Raw genomic sequence first — 17,394 nt, 5'->3', positions numbered from 1 at the left:
TTTTGAAATAAACCAGGATGAAATCATGCAGTGGGAATTCAGACTTTTATAGCTGTGGATAAAAAATGCTCAGACTTGTAGCACAGAATACTCTGAAGTTAAAATGTATTTGGGAAATACTTTGTCATGTTCCCTTTCAAGAACAGGGATGCTTTAAATATATATAAGTCAAGCAAAATCAATATTTAGGACTGTTAGAAATGGAAACCTTTCTACAGCTACATCACTTTATTCCAATAAAATATTTTAAGGCCATGAGACTGGCAAAGTTTTCTAAACAGCATAAATTTCTTTGCCTTTTTGAACTATATCAGACACATATTTCTAAGAATCATCTCCATAAGACTTAACTCTCTCATTTTTGAGTAAAAAAAAGCAGTCTGAATTTAGCTTTAAAAAGTAATCCAATGGTTTATTTTGGTTTTGAGCATTATATATATATTTTTTAAGATAGCAACTTATGAGCAAACCTTGCAACTCTCACAGGTGAGAAGCCCGTAATGGTACCCAGACACTTTATCTCCACACACAGGACAAAGCTCTTCGAGATCTTCATCATAGGAGTAATTCACCATTTTAAACTGAGACACTGAAACACAAGAAGAGAAATGTACACACATATCCAATTAATTTATTGCATAGGTTTTAATCCTGCAAGGAGAAGTACTTTGGTGATTGGTGGGCAATCACCAGGTAAAATATAAAATAAAAATAATTTTTACCCAGATAGTACTGAAAAAATAATTTTTGCACACTTCAAGTAAAAAATCTTTGAGCATCAATGAAGATGCACTTCATATTTTAAAGTTTAAAAGTAATTCCAACTTATTTTGTGAACATTCTAAAGTGGACCATTGTTGAACAAGTCTCATAACTTCTGCAGAGCAACAGATCACAATGGAAACATGAATCGCTTAAAGTAAGCACCTAGAACTTCTTTTAAACCTCTGCAAAGTTAAGTCCCAAAATGTCACCTGTACCCAAGAGAGAGAAACAAGCACCCACATTACTCCCCAACTCTTTAAGTAGTTTCCTGCAGGTCTACCTTGCTTGTAAGGATAGTAACACCAATTTTCAGTTTCACAGAGGAAACCGAAACCCTAGAAACCTTCTCGGGAGCAGCCCCACTTTTACAAACAGCCGGCGGCTCCCAATGTTCAGATCTGTTAGATCAATCGAAACATTCAGTTCTGTATTGACTTCAGTTCTGAATATTTCCATCTCCTTACGTTTGAAAATATCCTGTGAATACAAAAAGAAGGAAAAAGAAAGGAGAAGACGCCAGACGGGAGAGAAATCAGAAGAAACACACAAAGGTTTGTTTCCTCACAAAATACCGGTGCCCTGTAATGAACTTCACGGTTCTGATCATCATCAAAATACAAACACCTCAAGATCTCCCTGTTAATCAGAAATCAGGCGTCGCGACAGCTCAATGCCGGGATCGGATGATCGCCTTGCTGGGGACGGCTAACCAGCCAAGGCATCTAGGCACCAAAAAAATAAACTATGCGCATAAAGGACCGTGGCTTGGAGACCCCAAGAAGTACCAGATCCTGTCCCTCCTTGAGACTCCGCATTTGCGTGGGTCAAGTCCCAGAGTGCTGGTGGGCGGGCACCTAGGGCGAGGGACAGGTCTGCACAGAACTGCCACCGCGCGCACTTTCCAGGGGCACCCTCTCTCTCACCCCTTGCTCAACCTTCTGCTACTCAGTGGCGCACAAACATCAAGGCAAGTTTGTTTTAAGTTAATCAGTGGCATTGCGGGGGCGGAGTGGGGGGTGCCCACCGCCAGGCAGAAGTTTCCTCTGATTTGTTTACAAAGCAGGAAAAGAGAAATCGCGTCTGCTCCACAGCCAAAGTACCCGGCCATACTAATCACCGTAGTGGCCTCCTGCGATGACTTATTCTTTTAAAAATTGTTATTTTTTTTTCTCTCCAGCTTTTCAGGGTCTCAAAGGGCGGTCGGGTTGGTGTTTGGGCTAGGGATGGGGGTCACTTTGCAAGCGAACGCAGACCTGTAGAGATGTATCTCTTCCCAAGTCAGAATCCTGAGCCCGGGCTCAGGCTCGAAATCAAGGTTTGGGATAGTTCAGAGGAAAAAGGCTCCCCCAAAGGCAGAATTCTGGGATCCCCGACAGGGAAACAGGATGCTGAGCGCAGTTCTCTGAGTAATGCTGGTCTGAATCCCAGCCCCTAAAAAGTCCCTAGGGTTCGGTGACCTGAGGGTTTATAACCTAAACTTTTACGGTGCCCCAGAAAACTGGTGACTACAGTCTCAAAGCATGTGGTAGGGACAGGAAAACGAGTACTTTACCAAGTGTATTCTTTTCTACCTCCCTTCTTCCTCAACAAAGTACTCTCTTGCTTCACACGTAAGGGGCTCAGAGAAGCAACCACTTTCTGAGAGACTCTGGGTTCACGGAGGGAATCCAACACCCCCAAAGACTTGAGGTCTGGGATTGGGATCCTCTCGGAAAATCCAGAGACAGATTCGGGTGGGGAGACAGAAGTCACAGTGAGAGGCCGAGGCATCCTTCAAGTACCCTGGTACACAGCCCAAGTAGGCGTTGGGAAGACCGAATGCACCCGGGCCAAGAAATACCCGCACTTTCCCGAGTCTCAGTCTGAAGAAAGGAGAGGGGACCGCAGGGTCTTGGGAAACTGTGGCCTCAGAGAGGCGCGCGAAGTTCCCGCGAAGTTGGAAGAGCTGCGCAGAGAACCCGGTAGCAGATCCCCTCTCTGGACTCCAGCACAGGTCGGACTAGGATGTGACCCCGACTGAGACCGTAAGAAGCACGGGAATGAGATCAGAGACCCTCAGGCACCGCCCGACACACAGGCCCAGGGAAAGTCGAGCCCAGACACTTCCCACGCTGCTTTTGAACCCAGGGCTGAGCAAGCGGCGGGCCGAATCTCCTGAGCCCTGGGCACAGGACAAGCTTATTCTGATTGAAAACAGTAAGTAGTGTCCTGAAGATCCCTTTCGAACTTTTAGAAAGAAAATGTAACCTTGGCATCTCTCTCCTCTCCCTTCCAAATAAGCTGTCGTCCCTCCCCACTCCTAGCTCCAGCGTCTCCCGGAGCTGCCTTCCCGGAGTCCCTCCGCGCCGGAACTGGAAGCTGCAACTTTCCTTTCGGACCCAAGAATCCCCGCTGGTCGCAGCGGGTGGCCGAAAGTGCAGACCCTCTGCCAGGCAGTCGGCGGCCGAAGGAAACCGGTACAGCTTCTAGCGCTGCTTCCCCTAAGCCACACTTTGGTGGAATCTCAGGTGTCGGGAAGAAACGCCTCTTTGGGTCAACGGGCTTCCCGCTGCAGCCAAACCCAGTTAAGTCTCCCGGGCTTCGGTCCCCGGAGACTTCCACAGCCCTCTCTGAAGGCTTGGAGAGACCCCGGGTTCACCGAGGGAATAAATGACCCTACCAGCACGTTGCACGCCCTCCTGCCACCTCCTTTCCCCTTTGCAATGGGGCATCGTCAGGTTTCCCTGCCAGAGCGTCCGGGGTAAACTGCCTACCCCGCTCCGCAGAGCCAACAGCCCTGAACTCTTCTCAACACCTCCCCGGCCCTTTCAAGTTCGCTCAAGGGGATGGCAGGAAGCGTTCCGGGATCACAGGCCGCCGGCCCACGTATCCTGCGCTCTGGAAGGGGCGAGGATGGAAGAACACCGGTGACTTTTCCTAGCATTGTTCCCTCCCGGGCCCAGCGCAAATGCTATAAACTTCTGAAGGGCTTACTTAATGCAAGCCAGATCTGAAGCTGCTATTTTGAAATGCGGAGAAAATGTAGCCATTGAGTTTTGTTTTGTTTTGTTTTGTTTTTGCTGTTATTGTTGTTAGCAATCAAGAGCTAAACAAATGGGATTTCTATAATCTCAGCTCTTGAATGGATGAGGGACAATAAACAAACCATACCTCCCTACTCCCCTCAACTCGGTACTACCCTACCAGGGAAGGATGGTGTAACTTTGATTTTTTTAAGTTCTGCCAACAGTTTTGAAGTTGTCCAAACCCAAGCCGTCCCTGGGGTCAGCCTGGGCTTGGCAGGGGGTGCTCACAGACACCGCTTGCACAGCTTTTCCGCGATCGCCTTCTCTTTCTGCAGTCTTCTCCCTCCCGACGGATTATCAAAGTACACCGCAAAACCGAGAACCTGCTCCAATGTCCAATAACACATTCCATTTCTCAGAACGATCTTATTTATTCTAAAGTACCTTCAGCCTCCAGCTGCCCGCCGCTCGAGTTACCGTAGAGCTGGAATCCTCTTAATCAGAAGCAGCCAATTAGACATCGATTGGCAAAGCTCTGCCCGCATTGTTCATAAGCCATAAACTTTTATGTCTGCACCTGAGGAGGGATCCTGATGCCCGCGCGCCGCCCCGCAGCCAGTGGCTACAGGCTTCGAGTCCCTAGCCCCGCTGCTCCAGGGCCGGCGCCGGGCGGGAGGCTGAAGCCCACAAAGCTAGCCTGAGGGTGGAGAAGCTACGCGGCGCCTCCTTACCTTGCATGTTTTCCGGCATCTGCCCCTGTTCCCCATGCGATCGAGCCAGTCCCAGGGCTTCCGTCTCCACTTTGGGCAGCATGACAAGGCGGCCGAGGGCGGGAATGGGGAGTCGGTATCGGTCCGGAAGCCCAGCACCTGGACACGGGCAGCACAGATTCAACTCCGGCGGAAAGAGGGAAGGGGCTACCAGGATGCCCGCTCACCCACCCGCTCTCCGGAGCGTGCCTCCGCCTCCTCCCGAGCTGCCCGGCAGGACCTCGGAGCCCTGTCCTATCTCGCAGCCCCGGAGCCGCCCCCGAGCTGCGAGGAGGTCAGGTTTACGCGACCAAGAGAAGACTGCGTCCGGGTGCCCCGGCTCCGCTCGGCCAGGCCAGGGAGCAGCTGCCCGGGGCAAGGATCCGCGAAGCGCCGAGCTCCCAGCGGGCAGCTAGGCGGCCGCCGGGCTGCCACTGCCGCCGCCACGGAGCCGCTGCCTCTGCTGCCGGACGGCGCGGGCGACTCCTTCCCCTCCCTCCGCCCGCCCTCTGGCTCAGGATCGGCAGGGGTCTCTCTCTCTCTTTCTCTCGCCTCACTTCTCTCCTGCCTGCTCTCGGCTCTCCTCGCCTCCCCGCCCCTTCCCCCTATCTCTTTCTGCCTCCCCCTCGCTCCCTATCACAAGTGCGGAGTTAAGTTCCAACCTCCCTCTCCTGCCTCGTGGACTTCTCTCGCGTATCGGAGAGCAGCCCCTTCCAGCCCCGAGGGTGACGGTGCTGGGAAGGAAAGGGGACAGGCGAGGAGACGAGAGGTAAGTAGGGCCCGGGTGGCGGGGGTGGGGGGTGGGAGATTGGATTGGGAAGAGGGGTGAAGACAGTGAATGGGGACGCGGGTTCCGGACTCGGGTCGGACACTAACCGCCAGCCAATGAGGATGCTCCAGTCCCTTCGCCTGCCCCAACCTCTTCACCCCGCCTTAACCCACTCCCACTCCACCCTGGCCCCGGGCGGGGGGATGTAAATGCTGCTGGGTCTCAGAGCTAGTGAGAAGCGACCTCTGTCTGAGCGCCGGAGCGATGGATCAGAAACCCCGGAGGCGATTTCCAAGAGCTGAGGGAAAGCGAGGAGAGGGAGTGTGTGTGTGTGTGTGTGTGTGTGTGTGTGTGTGTGTGTGTGTGTTGGCGGGGGTCGGGTGTGGGTGGGTGTAGGTGCACGCCTTGGCTTGTAGGGCCGGTGAAGAGCAAAGAAGTTTAACAACCGTTTAAAATACCTAAAGAAGAAAAGGCATGTTGAACTCACCAGACCTTCTCAAATGCAGAGTCGGTCTCCCAGCTTCATTTCCCCCACAGCACTCGGTCAGTGGAGAGGCCACACCATGGATCCCCCTAGCCCTGGAGAGCCCGAGGGTCGGGGCTTACTGAGGGTTTACCCAGGACCCTGGGATTTCACTCAATTACCGGGAATAAGAGGAAGGGGCAGCTACCCCTGTTTTCCCACTCTGCTCTCCAGTCCCTTCCCCACTTACAAACGGTCCTCCACTCAGCCCAAGATTATCTTGGTGACAGACTTCCTAGCTTTAGTGCTTCCATATAGAATGCAAAGATCACTCCTGGCTCTCCCTTTTCATTCTAGCGTCTCTTTGCTTGGACTGATCCACATGAGGCCCAGAGGCTCAGCATTTTTTAAAAAAAAGTTTTAAAGAACCATCTGTTATGCAAGCTCTTCGGCCACCAGCCCAGCCACATCTTCAAAGTTTTCAGATCTCATCCCAACAAGATGAAAAACATTCCTTCCAGACTCCTGACTGAATTCGAAAAGCCTCATATTCAGAGTCTGCTGTGCAACTGGGTAATTATCAGAGTCCACCCACAAGGGGGTGAATTTGAATCTCAAAAGATCTGAATTTATTCTATTTAAATGGCACAAGGATCACACAAACTGCCCCGTTTAATATTGGATGAATTTTAAATTATTCCAATTATTAGTGCACAATTTATACTTTATATGAAGTGAGCTATTCATCCCCTATTCCTGGCAATTCAGATACTAGTAACTTTCTGAACTGGTTTGCCACTTTGCTTTTCGATATATATTCAGAGTCTAAGTTATTTAAATTTTAGTTTTACTAATATCTTTAGGTTTTGTGGAAACAAACTTAGGAAGTCTTGCCCATTAGTTTGTATGGGAAAGTGGGCTAAAGTTGCCAAAATTAGTGACCCCTAAGAAGCAGAGATTTTTGTGATAGTATCAAGTAACAGTGTCAATACATTTTCAGTATTACCAGTTGTTTAAGACATCACTGTGAATTAAGAATACATATTCTTACATAGTTCAGAAAGGGAGTGAGTCTCAGGACTCAAACCATTGCTTGCCCTCCTCTGCCTGGAGTTCAGGTGAACTTGGAAAATCAGTGCATTTCAAAGTCTTAAGATCCACCTCCTCCCACTGCAATTCAAAGAGCATATGTGGGCACGTACACAACACTTTCCCAAACATAACCCTGGCGAAAATGCAGGAATGCAGACTCTTGGTGGTAAATGGGAGCTTCCAGCATTGGGTGTGAGATGGAAAGTCCTCTGCTTCACAGAGCAGGAGAAGGCCAAAGAGAGTGAAAAGATGTTGAAAGAGGAAGGATAGGACCTGCTAGATTGCAAAGGGCAAAGAAACCCTGCCATGACTTGGGGCTGACCCAGTGAGGCCAAGTTTGTCCTACCATATCCCCCAAAGATTGAGAGCGATGGTGGCAAAAAGCCAACAGACATCCATTTATCTTCCCATGGGAAGACTTAACAAGAAAGAAAAAATCCTTGCAAAATGGGAGGGAAGTGAGAGAGAATAGGGGTTGCAGATGAGGATTAAAAGAAATTCGACCTTTAAAAATTTAGCCGCATCATACAGGAATGATCCAGGAGTTTTCTCCCTGTGTTTAAGATCTAGTCCAGGCAGACCCTTCTGCTTAGCTGCCAACCAAAGGAGCACCGAAAGAGCTGGACGTCTCAAGCCGAGAAAAAACTAAGAACCAAGGGAACTCCTAGCACGAAAGCCCAACAGCCCTGGGCATTGCAGGCCTCCACCTCCAGGTGGGAAAAGCTCTGTAGGGCCAGCGCTATTCCAGAGCCCCCGGAGGGACGTCAAAACTCGGGGCGGGAATCTACTGGAGTTTGTTCTTGTCAGAGATCCAAGGGCGCACTCACCTTTCCCCAGATCGGTCCTCCAGGAGTTTGCGCCCGCCGCAGGGTCGCAGACGCAAGGGGAGGGGCGGCGGAACCAGGCTGCCACGCCAAGCTCTTTACGCACCTCCAAGAGCACCCTTGCTCCTTCCGAACACTCATTCTGGTCCCGTGACCCTTCAATTCCGTTGGGCAGGGGACCCCAAGGAAACCGGAGACCCTCTTGCTCTGTGACCTTGTGTGGGTCCGGCGCCCCCTAGATTACTCTAAGAAGGAGAGCTATTCGCGGCGTCTACAACCGGGTTCTTGGGATGGTTCTAGGTTCCCGAGGCCGCAGTGGGAATGGAAGAGGCTAGCGGCCGCGGGGAGGGGAGGCAGTTGAGATGGAAGTGGATGGCACAGGACCCGTGTGGTCTAAATGCTAATGACAGCGGTGGTCTATACGGACCCAGACACACACCAAACGCTAGCGGGCAGACAGATCCCATCCTCCTCTAGGACATATTTAACAAATGCCACTTTGCCGCTTAGTGGAAGCACACTTAGGGATTCACCATGGCCTCCCTCCTGTGGGTCATTTAACCAGTGCCAGAGACCAGAGACCTGAAACCTGCAGGCCTGAGATGCCTCCAGATTTAGCTACTGTGCGCGTTCTCAATTTCTTCTCTCCACTCCCTTTGCCAACTTCTGGCAAACTTCTCTTTTTTCCCTCCACCTCCCCCACTCCTCCTCCTTTCCAACCAGACTTGTCTCCTGGGCTCATCCTTCCTGGTTCTGACTTTGTCTTAAAGTGTTGATTGACGGTTGCAATTACAGAGGATGATGGCTCAGGGAGGCTCCCGCAGCCTTGATGAGCCTGAGAAGCGCAGTCCTGGCATATTTTATCCAGGCTCGGCGTTACGGGGCCGTGCGCGCCCCATTCACCCAGCTGGCTGGAGCTGAAAAGGTCTCGCGCTCCCCACCCGCGAGGATGCAACTGCCGGCTCACCTCCCCGCCTCTACCTTTCCGCGGGTTTTCAGAGCCCACGTTTGGAATAGCCTGACCTTGACCTGACCTGAGAAGTGTCAGTCCGCCCTGCGTGTTGAACCCCTGCAGGCTGCAGTGGGATAAATTGTCTAGATTTCCTTGAGCGGTTCAAGTTTCCTGGGCATGGCAAACAGACCACTCTCCCGCGCGCTTGGGTAGATGAAGCCTTGCGTGATCCACTCAGCCTCATAAGAAACTTGCAAACTTTTATCCCTGCAAACAATTTCTAACGTTTTCTTCTCCGTTCCTACTTTTTGATGTTTCTAAGAAACCAGAACAATTACCTTTCTCGTCCCAGGCATTTACTTTTCAGCCTTCGGAAGGAACCTAGATTGTTTTCAAAAGGTCTTCACCACTGGGCCATGGTAGCCCGAGGGAAAAGAGAAGCGAGCTTATCAGTCTTCATACAGAAACTCGGCCTCTGCCTAATTTTTCCGCCCCTCCCACTCGAAAAGACCAACAGAAGCCGTTTTTGCCTTTCCTTAGAAATTAAAGGCAGCAAGAACTCAACCGAGTTCGGTGATAGGCTCTGGGGGCTGGGCTGTACGCCCCCGCCCCTAGGCTCCACCCGCCTTCACCCTTTGTTTTAAAAAGAAACAGATTAAGTTTCAGTACAGCTGTATGAATTACCGTAGAGTACCGAACTGGCCAAAGCTTTGCGTACTCCGCGGGGGTGGGGGGTGGGGGTGGGGTGGGAGGTGGAAATCCCTTTCTATTGAGTTTCTTAAATTACCAAGACATCGTCAACAATCTCTAGTGCCGGAGGTAAAACTGCTGCCCATAGAGACAATCTACCTTTGGGGAAAAAAAAAAAAATCTGCCTGTAGTGGGCAAATGGAGATTGGGTCACAATCAGTATCTTAATATATCATGCCTCGTTTTTACTGAGAGGGCAAATGAAAGCTGAAACAATGATTTGGATGACCCAAGCGTCTCCATCTCTTCCCCCAGACAACCTTCCTCCCTAGCCCCGAAGGAAAGGAAAGTTTTTTGGGGGGAAGGGTTTGGCCTGGATTATCGGAATTGGAGACTCTTTGCATAAAAAATGACTTCAAAGGAGAACTTTTACACTTTTATTTCTTTGGAGCATGAGGCCCCAAATCCAGGGATCCGAGCGCGCCAGCCTCGGTATGGTCAGTGCCCTTCAAGTGAGATGTCTTCGAAGGGATATCTGGTTTAGAGAAAGGATGTGGCTTAGGAAATACTCTTGGGCAGATGGGCCAATCGAATCGATCTCTTCCTGTCTCTAACTGACATGGAGACTAAGCCAGCTGTTGCTCAAAACTGAGACTCCATCCTCAGGATCACCCCCAGCCATTCCTGGAGATCAACCAGAAAGTGGAGTGACACTGGAAGGGACAATCCAGGCGCCAGCAGGCCACCAAGCACTTAGTGAAACTTGTTGAACACTTGCAATTTCACTCTCCTTGACCCTCCCCCGACCCCACCTCGACATCAATCTGTACGAGGAATGTAATCCTGAGCACTATTCTAGGCTACTACTCAACTATATCCAACTATACTGAAAGATTCTTTGGGGCAGGGGTAACTTCTCACAGTGTTTCCGAATCCCTGCAGAGAAAGGATGGACGCACCTTAGAACCTTCTTCCTTAGGAAAAAGACCCTAAACTTGGGTTTTCTGATTCCTAAAATCAAAGAGCGCGGGGTCTGTGTAGAGAAATGCGCATCCGGCAATTTGGGTTTTAGTCCGCAAAGAAAATATGGGTTTGGTGAGGCCAGATTTATAATGATATGGTCACTTTCAGGCACCCGGAGCGAAACTAGAGAAAGTGTTAGGAGTCGGGACCGTTATAGAAGTTGCGCAGTTTGAAGGGCGTCGGCTTCTCCAACCTGAGCACAACTTTGGGAATCAAGAGATATTGGCCAGCCTGCAACAAGGCTTGGGGAGGGGAGTGGGGGATCATTCATCTTTCCCCCCTCACCCCGAGTTTATTGTTTGGAAACTGAAGTTGATTCCAGGACCCAGCGGTGGATTCCAAGTGATTTTCTTGGAACACCATAGAGATCGCTGGAGGGAGTGAAGTTTTCAGTGGGGTGGGCGGGGACAGAGAATGAGGTGTGCAGACTCCAGATAGGAATCCAACATTTACTACTTAAAAAATAAATAAATAGCTCCAGGCGTGGGACCAGCATTCCTCACTGCAGGAGGAATAGCTGGATTTGTCCAGAGTGCTAAATATAAGGAAAAGTGACTGCATGTCTTTGTCCCTAGCCCCTCCTCCCAGGGCAACAGTATGTTTCCTTTAAATGCAGTCACTGAATTTGAGGGATGTCCCTGTCCTCCTTAGATCCACTAACAAGAGGATGTTCTGAATTCCCTCAGTTCCTTCTCATCCAATGTTGGTAGCCTCCTGAAGTGCCACACATTCTCAAATCGAGCTTCATTCAAACTTCAGAAACACTCCAGAGAAGGAGACCAGAAGTACCTTCCACCCTACTTGCTCTGGTTCTGGCCTCAACTTGCCCAGACCAGTCTCCACATTGTCCCCTGCCCCAACCCCTCCTGGTACCACTCCCCATCCCACCCTTCTGAATTCTATAGGGACTCAAGTCGATTTCCATTATGGAATAAAAAGAAGTATAAAGAGCCATCTACAGATGTCTTTCTGAAACTCAAAATGTTTTTGAAGAAAGTCTGACCAACATTGTTTAGAATCATAATTCCTTTACATCAAGAGCATATACATAGATACCACCTTGGGGGAAAGAACATGGATTTCAGAATCATATTTCTGGGATTCTATTTAAAGCTCTCTCTCCTGACAATCTGAGTGATCTTCAGTACATCAAATGACCTTTCTGATTCAATTTGTTAAATAAATAGGGTTAACAAGTAAACTTTGTAGTTACATGAAACTGCCAGAAAACCAGCATACCATCTGTTGATAAATATCAGTTCTCCTTTGTCTTTCTTTCCTGCTAACTTCACCCAAATTCATCTCTCCTTAAGGAAAACAACTCAGAAGAGAACCATTCTAGGACCTTAAAAAGAGATAATTCCAAGTGAGAAGGGCTTGCCAATTTGATCATCTTGTAGGGCTTGACACAGTCCTTACAGGCAATGATGTTATCTCCAGAATAAAACTGCTCACCAAACTGCTCATGGATATCTGTTTTCAGCTTACTGGGAGTTTAAAAGTCAAATGTGTCTTTTCTTATTTAACAGCCACACAAAAGCACACATAATGGCTTCCCAAAAGATTAAAAAAGAATCAGGCTTTATCAATTTGTCTGGTCGATTTCAGTACACATGGTTTCCCCTGACTTAATTTCTTAAACTCATATTGGTCACATGGGGCTCTAGATCACAGGTTCCTGAAGTTCCTTGAAACCAACTGAATTTCTCAGAAGATTTTTGTTCCAATAAGATGAAGAGGAAGGATAACTCCAAGAAGTAGCTCTATCATGAGGTAGGTTGTGAATCTGGGGAGTGAGGTGTCAGATGCATACCTTGACCAGGAAATGAGCCCTTCTCTGGCTCAGCTCAAGTTCAAGTCTGAATCCAAACTAACACTAGACACTGTGTCTGTTGGGAGGATCAGGAAAAGGAGAAAATCATGACCAAGAATGTTCTTGTTTTCTTCATAAATCTCTCTTGGTTTATTTAAGAAACAACTTTAAAAAAAATTTTTTTTTAGTTGTTGAATGACCTTTATTTACTTACTTATATGTGGTGCTGGGAATCGAACCCAGTGCCTCACACATGCTAGGCAAGTGTTCTATCACTGAGCCCCAGCCCCAGCCCCAAGAGACATATTAAAGAAATCCTTCAACTCTGGTCAGCATTTGTGGATCCAGGCCAGTGCGGAGGAATCTGAGTAGCACTGTTTTGGAGATGGGCTGTGGCAGGAAAGGAAAGGAGGCTCCAGAATTTAGCTTCCTGGAAGGAACTGGCAGCCTAAGCCCCAGTTGCAAGAATCACTGGACTTGGGTGGCTGACATTCCAAACTGCATTGCAAGTAAAGTTGGTTAGAGGTTAGTGGGACATAACTAGCTATCACACTTCCCACTGAATGATGTCTACTTTTAGAGATCCCTATGAGCACAGAGCTTGGTAGAAGTTATTATTGCTGAAATAAAATTGGGGGTTGGGGTTGTGGCTCAGTGGTAGAGCGCTTGCCTTGAATGTGTGAGGCACTGGGTTCAACTCCCAGCACCACATATAAATAAAACATAAAGGTCCATCAACAACTAAAATAAATAAATTTTTTAAAAAATTGGATTTCAAGAGTATTAAGGGGACCAGATAGCAAACCTTGTATCGCAGACTCAATATAGTGTTTACACTGTGTAGGAGGCACCCTTAACTATATAGTCATAACTTCCTGTGGATAATGTGCAACATTATGTTGAATGTGCATAAAATATTCTATAAATGCACTTAATTTGAAGAATTAAGTAAATTTGGTGCAAAGCATGATGTTGGGCATATGGAGGGTGTCAATAAACTTGTTTTAGAACATGTTTCCCATCACACAGATTTGGAACCCCCCCCCCCATAATAGGGATTAAACTAAGGGGTGGGTGCTCTATTACTGAGCTACATCTGCAGTCCTTCCTTTATTTATTTATTTATTTATTGGTACTAGGGAATGAATCCAGGGCACTTAACCGCTGACCCACATCCTCAGCCCTTTTTAATATTTTATTTAGAGATGGGGTCTTGCTTAGTTACTTAGGGCTTCTCTAAATTGCTGAGGCTGGGTATGAACTGGAGATGCTCTTTAGCCTCCAGAACCACTGGGATTATAGGCATTTGCCACTGCAGCCGGCCTATTTTTATTTTTTGTTTTAAGATAGGGTCTTTTTAAGTTGCTGAGGCAGACTGGCCTCAAACTTAGGATCCTCTTTCCTCAGCCTCCTGTGTAGCTGGGATTACAGGTGTGCATAGATTTTGGGGTGTTTTGTAGATACAGATAAGTACAAAATCTCTATTAAGTTAGTATAACATTCAGTACAATTAATCCACTTGGGAACTGGGATGGTAGGGGCCAGAAACTAAGAATTTGACAAGCGATTTTTATTGCAGTTTTCTTTTTAGGTACTGGGGATTAAACCCAGAGGCATTCACACCATGGATCTACATCAGTCTCCCTTTTTATTTTTTAAGACAGGGACTTACTAAGTTTCCCAAGGTAGGCTCAAACTTGTGATCCTCCTATCTCAGCCTCCAGAGTAGCTGGGATTATAGCTCTGTGACACCACAGAGCTAGAACACTTGCCTAGCATGCACAAGGTAATCTAGCCAGACCAGTATTCTTGAGCCAGTTATTTGAAGGGAACAATCTAGTTATAATGAGAGCCTGGAGGATTACATTGAGGTAGGCAGAAGGAACAAGTTTGTCTCAATTCTGTTTCTGTATCAACCCAGACATCTATACATAGCTTTTGTAGTTACATGAAAGAAAGTCATGCAGTTAAGGCCCCTTGAACTTTTAAAACAAAGAAGGCACACCTCCCAGAACAACAAAACTGAATTCAATGTAGTATTGGGAACCCTAGCTGATATCTACCTACGCTGGGCTCAGTTTGCCACCTCAAAGCTACCCAGCAACCTCAGATACTATAGCCACAATTATGGTTCTTCAAAGTGGGCTTGCCCTGGCGGGGGAGGGGGATCAGAAAGACCAAAAGACAGCCGTCCTTCAGGAACCAGGTCACACTGCTTCAGTACTACAGTTAGAGCTCTGAAGACTCCATCACAGCTCCTCAGCCCTTTGGACAGCTCTGTCCAGACAAGAATCTCAGAAATGACTGTCAACACTTTTTGGAGGCCACTCAGTTAACAGATGGAGTCTAGGAGCCAGCAGCCACCTTCAGGTCACTAAGATATTACAAGTGGGAGCACCTTTCAACCTCGTGTGGGACTGCAATATCAGGAGAAAGACTAGGGAGTATGGCTGGGCCGGGTGACTACAATCAAGATCCAGAGAAATGTTTCTTTGCACCGAAGAATTAACTGGAATTCTTTCATCCTGGGATCTGGTGGCAGGAATTACCTAGAGAGCTTTAGGGATAGTGGGGTTAGCTTGCTGAGGTCTGATGAGCGCCTCCTTCCAGTACTGTTTTGGAGGCTCAGTACCAGCAGCCCCTCCGGGGTTAGACTGACAGTTCGCCAGTTCCTCTGCGACAGTGCTGATCTCAGACCTGCAGGTGTTTTCTATTTACTGTCAGATAGACCCGCCTGGGTTCCACGGGAGCATGTGCTGCTGCGGTCGGTGAAAACAGTTCTCCCACGGTAGCAGAGACAAGTGCAAAGTGGACTGGGGAACGCGGCCCTGGATCCACGTGGGTGGTCTCGCGACCTTGCTCGGGTCTCGGGGCTGCTGCCAGCGGGAGCTGAGCGCCGCAGTAGCCGGGATCACCCCGCGCGCGCGCTAGCCCCCAAGCGCGCTTCTCCGCGTGCGCGCGCCGTCCCGTCTGCGGCTGGAGCGCGCTCTCGGTGCGAGCCCGAGTCGTCCCATCTGATTCACGCAGAGCGCAGTTCCCTGCAGCAGAGACTCCGGCCGGTGCACTGTGGCGGTTTTGCCCGAAGAGAACGATTTGAAATCGTTTTTTCCCCCCCCTTCTTTCCCAGCTCCTCTGCTGTGCGTATTTTCTTTGCTATTTGCAGAGCAGTTAGTTCTCTGTTACACTCTGCTTGCTCTCCCCGTGTTTCTTTTTCGTTCAGTACAGAATGTTTTTTGGGAAACATTTCCTCAACTGATATACTTTAGGGTGTAGTCGGCCCATAAATCAAGCAATCACGGCATTCGGTGGAGTCAGCTGGCTACCCCGGGGGAAAGAGGAAAAGCTTGATTTTTCCTTCGGTTCCACTGAAGCTGGAACTCAGAGCTCTTGCCAGGCCCCTGGGAGTTCGGAGGGAAATTCCAGTTCGAAAGCCTAAGAAAGCATTTCAAGACAAGGCACAGGTCCTTCAGCAGCCAGAGGAAAGGAAGAGGGCATGATTGCCATCAGACTAGTAACCACAGGCCATTGGAAATCACTTTCCTCTAGAACTTGACTTTTAGGGTTAATTCAATGTAATCACAAGTTTGTGACTGTCTTTTTTTTTTTTTTTTAAATGAAAAAGAGCTTTATGGGTTGGGGACATAGCTCAATGGTAGAACACTTGCTAGCCTGCACAAGGCCTTGGCTTCAAACTCCAACACCCCCCACACCCCACCCCCAAAGCTATATGTACTTATTTCTGTTTATGAAGACAAGACATGCTCATTATTAGGAAAAAAGAAGAAGAAGAAGAAGAAGAAAGAAACATTGGCTTAACTTCTAATTGTTTTCTTCAATTTGTTTCCTTGCATGATTTTCTTTTGCTGGGAAAATAAATAAAAATATTTTGACAGTATCTACAATGAATGCAACACCATAATGCCCTGTAACTGGGAATGTCACAAATATTGGAAAAGTCTCTGTTAAGATAGTTTGACCAATAGTCACTCAGTGTATTAAATGGTTTCAGATTGCTCAAATTTGAAGTTATTATGTTTGATTAAAAATTACCAGAAAATGTTAAGCTTGAAATTGATAGATTATGAATTTTCTGGGTAATAGAATAAAGTCCCCCAAACAATGGATGTAATCTATATTGAAATGTCTGTTTGCTTTTTGTTTTGAACTGTAAGAAAGATAAATGTGTGTTGTATGCATTGGCTTATTTTATGTGCATTTAATAAACACAATAGGAGAAACGGAGATTTAAAACACCAAATCCATCAATGAAGTTGAATTACATGTATTATTGTAGTAGCAGAATAATAACCAGATGATAAATAGGCAACTTTCTACTTACCAATAGGTGTAAGTCCATGCTTTAGAGATTCTGGTAAATCCCCAGGATCCAAATTAGAAGACATTTTTAGTGAAATTATAGGCAGTTCTTTGGCTTAAGGCAGAAATCATCGAGCCCAAGAAAAAGTGCAGTTTGTCATATTTTGTGACCTTGGGAAGGACACATCAGACTACAGTAGTCCTTATTCCCTTAGTGAAAGTTAGGAAAAAAGGAAAAAAAAATCCAGAATTCAGAAAGTTACAAGCAGGTCTTTCCCTGGACTCTGTACTTTTTCCAACATTAGTGACCCGCTGTAAACCATGTATCCAGTTTCATGATGGTTTCTAATCAGAAGAATGGAAACTTTCGATAGGCTTTGACTGATCACATGACTCCATGCAGGTTGATAAGAGGACCCTGTTATAAAGTGACAGCAAAAGAGATAAGAACTCTTGGCAGATAATGGCAAAGAAATGATTAACTCAGAAGAGGAGGGGTGATATGCTGCACAGAGAGTGGAAAGTTGTAAAACTGAGGGGTCAGAAGATCATACTTAGTGGATAAAACTCCAAACCAGCTTAAATCCACTAACTAAGCTTAGGCTTGTGACATACCCTCTTGATGTCATCGCTTCTTTGCAGAGCTCTTCTGACCTCTGTAAATACATTTTAGGTGATAACATTGGTAGACATTAATTCTTTAAGTGATGACTGCAAATATGATCCACACTTTGAAACACTACAGGTAGCATTTTTAAGCTTATGGCCATTTATTTATTTACGTCTTGTTAACTTTTTAAAAAGTCATTCTTACTCATTAGATGAGGAGTTAATCTTAGCATGTTTGTAGCTAGATCATTTGGTTAAAAGGGCAATCTATATATTTTTTTTTACCCCAATATAAAGTAAAGCTTATACTTTGAGAGGAATGC

General features: G+C 47.3%; 1 protein-coding gene across 4 annotated transcripts in view; it reads right to left on the bottom strand.

Moving 5' to 3' along the window:
- Nr5a2 (nuclear receptor subfamily 5 group A member 2) overlaps positions 1 to 16,815 on the bottom strand; it is a 128,366-nt gene extending 111,551 nt beyond the window's left edge. Inside the window, exons 1-3 of one of the 4 annotated variants that reach the window (XM_078022543.1) lie at positions 16,485 to 16,815; positions 4,502 to 4,639; positions 471 to 589 (exon numbers count right to left, since the gene is read on the bottom strand). In XM_078022543.1, the coding sequence (XP_077878669.1) occupies positions 471 to 589; positions 4,502 to 4,639; positions 16,485 to 16,548 (321 nt within the window). In that variant the 5' untranslated portion in view covers positions 16,549 to 16,815. Of the gene's footprint in view, positions 1 to 470; positions 590 to 4,501; positions 4,640 to 4,825; positions 5,056 to 5,181; positions 5,326 to 16,484 lie in introns of those variants that run through there. The other 3 variants (XM_078022546.1, XM_078022544.1, XM_078022545.1) reach the window with 3 other exon arrangements.
- Positions 16,816 to 17,394: the final 579 nt, after the last annotated feature.

The sequence above is a fragment of the Ictidomys tridecemlineatus genome, chromosome 10, assembly GCF_052094955.1.
Source record: "Ictidomys tridecemlineatus isolate mIctTri1 chromosome 10, mIctTri1.hap1, whole genome shotgun sequence".
NCBI classification, from domain to species: domain Eukaryota; kingdom Metazoa; phylum Chordata; class Mammalia; order Rodentia; family Sciuridae; genus Ictidomys; species Ictidomys tridecemlineatus.
This window is presented reverse-complemented; position numbering and strand designations above follow the sequence as displayed.